This window comes from Hevea brasiliensis, chromosome 17, assembly GCF_030052815.1.
Source record: "Hevea brasiliensis isolate MT/VB/25A 57/8 chromosome 17, ASM3005281v1, whole genome shotgun sequence".
Lineage (NCBI taxonomy): Eukaryota > Viridiplantae > Streptophyta > Magnoliopsida > Malpighiales > Euphorbiaceae > Hevea > Hevea brasiliensis.
In genome coordinates this window covers 50,663,707-50,672,508 of record NC_079509.1, presented here as the reverse complement: position 1 = coordinate 50,672,508, position 8,802 = coordinate 50,663,707, and the positions used below count along the sequence as shown (strand labels likewise).

Below are 8,802 nucleotides of genomic sequence, written 5' to 3'. Positions count from 1 at the left end.
CAACACCATCCTCAAGTGTCACACGTGTTCTTCCTCTGTCCGAGAGTATACCAAAATGTCATCTATGAATACGATGAAAAAACGGTCCAAAAATGGCTTGAACACCCTGTTCATCAAGTCCATGAAGGCTGCTGGTGCATTAGTGAGTCCAAAAGACATCACCAAGAACTCATAATGACCATATCTTGTCTTGAATGCCGTTTTTGACACGTCCTCATTCCTGATTCTCAACTGATGGTAGCCTGATCGCAGGTCTATCTTGGAAAAGAATCTAGCCCCTTGGAGCTGATCAAACATATCGTCGATCCGAGGAAGTGGATACTTGTTCTTCACAGTCACCTTGTTCAAATTGCCTATAGTCAATACACAACCTCAATGACCCATCCTTCTTTCTCACAAATAGAACAGAGCACCCTGTGGTGAAGTGCTCGGACGTATAAAACCCTTGTCCAAAAGCTCCTGTAGTTGCTCCTTTAGCTTTTTCAATTCTGCTGGCGCCATCCTGTAAGGCGGCATTGATATGGGGTTTGTACCTGACACAATATCAATGTAGAACTCTATTTCCCGTTCCGGTGGCAACCCTGGAAGCTCTTCAGGGAAGACATCCATGAATTCTCTGACAACAGGAACATTTTCCATGTTGACACCTTCTACAGAGGTATCTCTCACCAATGCCAAATACCCTTGACATCCACGCCTCAACATTTTTCTAGCACTAATTGCTGACACCAAGTTATATGGAGCCACGCTCCTGTCACCATCGAAGCTAAACTCTTCCACACCGGGTATGTGGAAATACACCTTTTTGTTCCTGCAGTCTAAAGTGGCATAATGAGTTGCCAACCAATCCATCCCCAAGATTACATCGAAATCCATTACTGGTAGAGGAACCAAGTCTGCTGGGAGAATCTTTCCATCCACTACTACTGGGCTACCCGGAAAAACCATATCTACATCTATGTTGTCACTAAGTGGGGTAGCTACCGACAAAGGGCATTCTAAAGTTGTAGGGTTTCTACCCAATCTCATGGCAAACACAGGGGAGACAAATGAGTGCGTAGCACCCGGATCTATCAAAACACGAGCCTCATAGGAACAGACTAGTAGAATACCTGCCACAACTGCATTGGAAGCCTGAGCATCCTGGTGGGTCAGGGTGAAAACCCGAGCTTGACCCCTACCCTGAGTGGCAGAACCTTGATATTGACTTCTACCTCCCGACCGCCTCCAAATCCACGCCCTCTTGTCCTCGGCCCTCAAGTACCGAATCGATCGTCGCCATGCCGAAGCACTGGATACAATCGACGAGGAACATTTGCAATAGAACCTCGTGACTTATCCGTGGCTCACCAACACGGGCATTCTCAGCAAAGTGACTCGTTGGCTACACCAAGCATACTCAACCCATCATACAAGGTCCCGAATGTTCTCTTCCACACTGCACAAGGTGCCAAGGAAGATCTCAACTGCACCTAATCGCTATACTCGAATCGTGACCACCGCTGGATCCGCACTCGGTCCGAACCCTCGGGATTTGTGTCTAAAACCACTTCTCTTATTCTCGCTTCTTCCTCAGAATTAGTTTGGCCACCACTATCCGTAGTACCCATGTGGGGAACACCAAGAACCCTCGCTTTGTTTTTCTTTGCTCTTCCATTGCCATCCACAAAGATAGCTAATCTCTATCTGTCTGCTCGATCAACTACTACATCAAAAGATCGATCCGACATCATGGCCAGGTTTGCATACCTCCCGCCCAAATTTCTTTAGGAATCTCTTCACCTTCATAGTTTCAGATATACTGTAGGGGCATACCGCCAACTCCGAAATTCTCAGAGCATACTCATCTACTGCACTGCCATTCTCCTTAAGGCCTCAAAGGCCCACCGCTTTGATCCTCAAGCTTTCTGGCACAAACCGATTGATGAACAATTCCACAAACTGAGTACAGGACAAAACATCAATCCGATGTAATATGAAGTCATTCATCCATTGTCTAGGCATAGGCCACATGACATACAGCATACACTCTATAAGTCTTATATCCCAATCGCACTGCTTTCGCCTGTCATCAGAATCCAAAACCGATATGCATCATCCGACACATCATAAGTACTGTGCACCAACTTCTTGAAATTTATGATCTGCTTGTAAGGTTCCTCTTGGTGCGGTGGATCATCACGCTATGGAGGGTGGACCATATATCGCGCCATCATGTCGATGTTTTTCTGCAACCCACTAGAGTAGTCGCCATGGGGTCCATGGGACCGTGCCATAAAAGACTAATCTCGAATCGGTGGTACCGCTTCTTCTACTTGAGCAGCTCTAGGCCTCCTACCCCGCCTCCTCGGGGCAGGCGCCTCATCCTGTGCTGACACCTCATCAGGCACATCTGGTTCTGGTGCAGTGGCAGCTCTCCTACTTCTACGCATTTTCCTAAAATTCAGCAGCATTAGCCCATAAAATTCAAAACTGCACATTACAAAGCTCTATAGACTCATGTTTACACACAATATATAAAGCAGAAACTAGAAGCAAAGATGACAATGCAAGACGAATGTGGACCCTATTTTCCGCATGTGACTCCTAGTAGACTCTTCCCAACACTTTAGACAAACAATCCCTAAGAATCTGGAGCCTAAGCTCTGATACCACATTTGTCACGACCCAACCTATGGGCCTGACTCAAAGACTAGGACTGGGCCAGCCTAAAGCCCCCGAGGCTCGTAGTAAGCCTAATTATTCATTAATCCAACTCTAAGGCCCATTTGGGCCCAATATCAAGAAATCAACCGGACAGAGTCCGGCCATAAGGTGGACCTTTCAACGGGGAGTTTTTGACTCACCCGACCTGTAAACAAAATATATCATCAATTGGGGAGCTCAGCTCACCCTCCACATACTCATATCAACATAAAGATAAATGGGAGCTCAGCTCCCTCATCCAGTCCATCAAACATGTATATAGTAATTTTACAGGTCCACATAACAATTTATATTATAGACCCAAATCAATTAATATTTCTAACACATGCAGAAATTCTAGGAGTAAATAAAATTATACAAATATTGATAAACAACCTGCGAAGGAGAAAAGCAAGTTAACCACAATAAAATCCTCCTGTAGCCTGAAAAAAATATTGAAAAGGAGTGAGCGTCACTCGTGAGAGTAAAATATCAATTTTAACCATAATCTCTATAACTATCTAAAACTAATGCACCCTGTAGAGTGAAATGCAATACCAGCAATAATTTCACATCATAACATCAAAAAGGTAATTTGGAGCACTAATGCACCTGGTAATATCAATCATAATATATATGGGAGCTGACCCCCTATACAACTCTCTTAATTCCAACTGGCGTAAGAACTCACTTTCTGACTTCCACTTAATAACCAAATCGGGGTCCCAGCAAAGAACTCAAGCCGTGTCTACCCCGAAGGACCGGGTCCCAGCGAAGATCTCAAGACGTGTCTTCCCGTCCTATCCATAGCCCACACCACACCACACGCACGCCAACGCACGCACACTGCTCCAAATTACCACAACAACATACATGGCACTTTCACAGTTATGAATGCAACATAAATCATGCCTAAAGTTTATCTACATAGATATATGCATATAAGTGATGCATGGGCATGCTTGAACATATAATAATAATGAAATTATAATTAAAATTAATATTTTACTCACAGACTTGACAACAGTCACTGTAGCGGCTGGGCGGAGGAAGAAGGCTGTCTCGACTCACCTGACAATTACATTACAATTATTTAATACAAATAACTCAATACAAATCAAGAAAAGACCAAATACGTCCTAAGTCGTGTCGAAAATCCGGCAAAGTCTCCCTTATACCTAGGACCTACCCAACCTGCAAAAGGGCTCAAAACACACTTCTATAATCGCAACTCATATATCCACAATTCAATCACATCACACAGCCCCTCCTGGGCCCATCAAATCAATCATCCATCACAATTTGTAAAATTTCAATTTAGTCCTTATAATTGATCATTTTTGCAAAAACTACCCAAACAAGCTCTAAAAATTCTAAAACTTTGCCCCGCGGTCCTTAGCAATATTACCAGGCTATTGCAAAAGAATCATAATTTTCTGAGCTACCACGAATATTTTATGGATTTTTAATCCTATTTAAGCACTAGAAAATTACGAAAAAACAAGGTTCGGGTTTACCTTTGCCGATTCTGACTTCAGGGACGCGCTCAGGACGTCTGACAATGGGGGGTAGCCAAAACCTCGGTCCAATTCGGAGACTTTTCCGGTAATGGGTTTGTCTAGCTGGAAATTCACAGACCCGGACAACTATCGAATTTCCGCGAATTGATGATACCTACAGGAAGCCCACAACACGGGGGTTAGTACATAAATTTTATGGAATTTTCTAAGCTCATTTAATGCTCGGAAAAACACTGCGAAGTTTCGTGGGACCCACCGAAAAACAGTGTCGAAAAAATTCGAAATTTATGTCGCCGCGAAGCTCTCGACGAGTGGAGCGCTCTGGTACTCTCGGCTTTCTCATGGGGTTTACGGTTTGTGAGAAATCTAGCCCAAAAGTCAAAATGAGCTAAAACTTCCCGGGTAAAAATTGGACAAACCGCTCGATGAATTTCGGTGTTCTTGGTGTCTATGGAAAGCTCTCGACGAGTAGATGAGTTTAGACACAAGACTCGGTCTGATTGGTAACCGGATCGGCTGAATTTTGACCGGGAAGACGAACGTTCTCGTGCGCGTGCGCGTTGCTTCAGGAGCCGTTTTCCGGCGTTCCAAGAGGCAGCCGGCCGTGGGGGAGGGGTGAGGCGGCGCGCCGGCGAGCTGGGGTGGCAGGGGAGGTGGCGGCGCGACAAGGGGAGAAGGGAGGAGAGAGAAAAAGAGAGAGAAATGGAGAGGGGTCGGGACGCACGGGGAGGAAGAAGGAAGAAAATGAAAAGGCCGGTCCGATTCGACCGGTTCGATCCGGTCCGGTTCAATTCGGCCGGTTCGATTCGGGATACAAAATTTTGAATTTTTACTCTGCCTCGAGACAGAAAACGAGGTCCAAAAATTTCAAAAAAATTTCAGAAGACTCAGAAAAATTCGTAGACTCCAAATATATTTTTAGTTTTGCCACGTAGTCTTTAAATAAATTTTTAAAAATCATCAACGTTTATATTTTCGAAAAATTGAACCCGATTTTTAAAATCCGAAAAATCTCAAATAATTTCTTAAAATTTAAATAAAATTAAAATATCAATAATACTCATAAAATAATAAAATTTAGAATTTTGGGGTGTTACAATAGTGATATAAAAAAATATATATATAGTTAGATTTATTTTTATAATAATAGCAATAAGTTGAGAAATAATTTTTGTAATTATTATTATAATTTTTTTAGCACAACATAATAATATAAATTAAATTAATATAATAATATATATTCCTTAAAAACAGTTATGACTCTCCAATCACAATGCTAGAATTTAAACCGTTAAAGAGTAGGTAACCGTTCCATGTATCTTTTTTTCTATTGCATTTCATATCATTATATCACATTTTATTCTGCGATAATTGATAATTGCTGTCCTTTAGACACTCTAAAATTCTTTTTCAAACCTGCTTCCATTTCGAGTCAAGAGATATTGCATTGATCAGGGGCTTTGATAAAAAAAAAAAAAATCCCAATTCTCCTTTTGGGGCTTCAGTCCCAAGAACTCAAAAAATCCTTAAAAAGATTTAATTTTTAAAATTGCCTATCTCGATATCAATATTTGAATAAAATTTTGTTTTACAATAAGAAACATTTTTTCATCGTAAGAGAAAAAGAATCCCTGGGCACTACAATGGCATATCATTAATAACTCATGTTGCAAAACAATTAAAAAGAAAATTTTTAAGATCCTGTTTAAGTAACAGATTTAGTAGCTCTGCAGCCTAACAACTATATGCCACTCATTTTGAAGTTCAGCAACAAAACAGCTTTAGTCTTGCCAGCAGCAGCAGAACAGATTTCTCAGAGGCAGCAGATGAAATATGTGACCTGTCTGAAAAATCCAATTTACTTCGGTGGAGCTATGTTCCTATTCTTTGTTATTTCCATCTTCTTGTTTAGAAATCCACCTGATATTAGAATTAGTAACAGAAGATTTTCTTAAATAAATATAACAAAAAATAATGATTATAATGATATTAAAAAAGACAAATTATAAAAGGTTGGACCAGTAGATCACAAATAAATCAGATTCTCAAGGCCTATAGCAGGCTACGAAGTCCCAAAAAACAATGTGCACAGATGCACTGAACTGCTCATGTAAGCCCTACAGACTCATGAACAAACAAAGAAACAAGAATACATCAGAAAGATACAAAGGCTGTCACTACAAATCATCCATCTAGATTTCACAGGGAATTCACATAAGCCTGGCATGCGCAATTCCTTACAAATCAAGGATACTTTAAAAGGGAGATATATGCCACAAAACTTATCTAAAACTTTTGAAACATGTTATCTAAAGTGAATTTAAGGTTCAAAATTTTGTCGAGAGGTTTCTTTAATGCTATGGAACAAATATAGATTTCTTTAAGAGAACAGGAATTAACTACAGAAACTGAGTTTAGTTCATAGGTTTTGATCCTTTCTTTGTGAATGATCCTTCTTAATCTGTAAAAATGAGTTAGGGACACTTCACAATAAGTGAAAGAACAAATTCAAATACATTATCAGCCATTTCCAAGTCCCAACTGCCAACATGAAAGAAGATGCCATGTTCAGCAATCAATGTCCTAGTTAAAATATGTCTATAATGGTATAGGATGCTATGGTGTTGAGAGATAATAAGTTTCCCTCACAAACTCTTTCTTCCTTAAATTCCCCTTTTTTCATGCTTTGATCAGGGAGATAAAAACGAGCAAATTCGATTTTATGCAAGTTGATTTTCTATGCTCAAGAGAACTTAAAAGCTGGTCCAAGATCCAAAGTCACCTCTGTCCCAATTAATAGAGGGGTATAGACCTTTATCTCCAATGCTGACCACATTTTAGGCAACTGTATCAATGGCACTTGGAAAAAGAAGAAATTCTCTTCTAAAATATCATGCATATGGTAAATTATGAATTAAAGGATAGTGAAATGTTTCTTGTCTTTATCCAATAAAATGCAGAAAGAACAGAAAATATTAAAAGGGAAGGACAATTGATGGATCGAATCACTAACCAGGCCTTGATATAAGGTTGATGCGTGAACGAGGTCCTTCAAACTTCCAATTATCTTCATCCAAGGATTTAACCTCTTTGTTAAGTGCAGCCATCAAATCAGCTTTCAGAACTGGAAGATAGGAAGTAATTACAGTTTCAAGAACAGCATAAATCTCCATTTGCTTGCTAAAATGCAAATATAAATTCATCACCAGATTGCATATATATTGAAATATAGAAAACTATAATTTAAAAAAAAAAAAGATCCAAATCCTAAGATCTACAACATAATAAAGATAATAATAACAATATTATCTAAGATTTGTGTGATTGAGATTATTTGATTCTCTACTTATAGTTGCCTGCATTTTGGACCGCTAATTTTACATTTCCAAATTGGTAAAGATCTGAAGCACAACTTGCTAAGGGTGCAACATTGTGATGGTAAATAAGCTATCAAGGGCTCACAGACGCCAGAAATGTTCAATTCAATAGGTCTTTTAACAAGACATGCATCTCTAGAAAACCCTAAAAGAAATCCTCCACAGAAGTTTCAATTAAAGATTCAGAAGCCCGAAGAAACTTTATAGAACACAAGACATAAAGCACATTCTTGCAGATTACAATGAACAACTGAGCAAGTCAGCACTCAGCAGAATAAAAGAACTCATATTAGAGTTGTAAATTTTAAAATTTTACAAGGCGAAAGGAATATATTCTCTACGAGCCCAATACTAAAGCAATCATTTGGATTCACCTATATTTACAGAACTAAACCATCAAATATTCAATACATGTTTAGCTTTTAATTATTTCCACTTGTTTTTTTGACAAGCAAAGAAGAAGAAGATTTCCCATTACGCATCAACACAGACTAGGGCAATTTTAATTATGTTCTGAAGTTCCTTCTCCAAATTTTTGACAAGTACAATTCCCAAAAAAAAATCCCGAGTTTATGTAGCTAAGGACCAATAATGTTGATTTTTTTTTTTACAAAATTTATTGACAAGAACCTTTGATTTCGAGAAAGAGAGGACTGAATTTCAAATTTAATTCTTCTCTTAGATACCCAGAAAGCAAAATAATGAATTGCAAAAAAATGGCGAAAACCCATGAAGAAGTAAAAATGAATTGCATAACTTGGTGTAGAATTCGCAAAATTAAAGAAAGGAAGAGATAAAACAAACCAAGCATAGCTTCTTCCTTGCGGTCTTGGATAGATATAAGATCGGAAGGGAAATGAAAATCTTCCAAAGCGGCATTGCTACCGCCGCCTCCAACGATTGCTGTTGTTGATACTGATGAATGAGCTGGTGATGTACTGTTCATCTTCTTTTCTTCTCTATTTTCCAGGAAAATGTTTTCTTGCTTTTACTGGACTGAGCAGGAAATATAAATTGACTTGTCGGAGCTAATCTTCCTAAGCTTTCCGGTAAGCTTCTCAGAAAGATGAGCGCGTTCTACTTCTACAGTACCGCCAGAAGCATTGTATTGCAATGGTGGAAGAATTATGATTTAGGCTATGGCAAAAGTAAACCCAAACTTTGTAAGTTTTATATTAATTGTAATTCGAATCCCAAATTGAATAAAATGAATTGATGTC

The 8,802-nt window shown here is 39.3% G+C and overlaps 1 protein-coding gene across 1 annotated transcript; it reads right to left on the bottom strand.

Moving 5' to 3' along the window:
- Positions 1-5,837: 5,837 nt before the first annotated feature.
- LOC110642316 (protein SAMBA) lies at positions 5,838-8,802 on the bottom strand. The gene is made up of 3 exons (XM_021794311.2): positions 8,387-8,802; positions 7,219-7,329; positions 5,838-6,125 (listed from the first exon to the last, which is right to left on the bottom strand). The coding sequence occupies exons 1-3, from the start codon at positions 8,526-8,528 to the stop codon at positions 6,064-6,066; spliced, it is 315 nt and encodes a 104-aa protein (XP_021650003.2). The 5' UTR covers positions 8,529-8,802; the 3' UTR covers positions 5,838-6,063.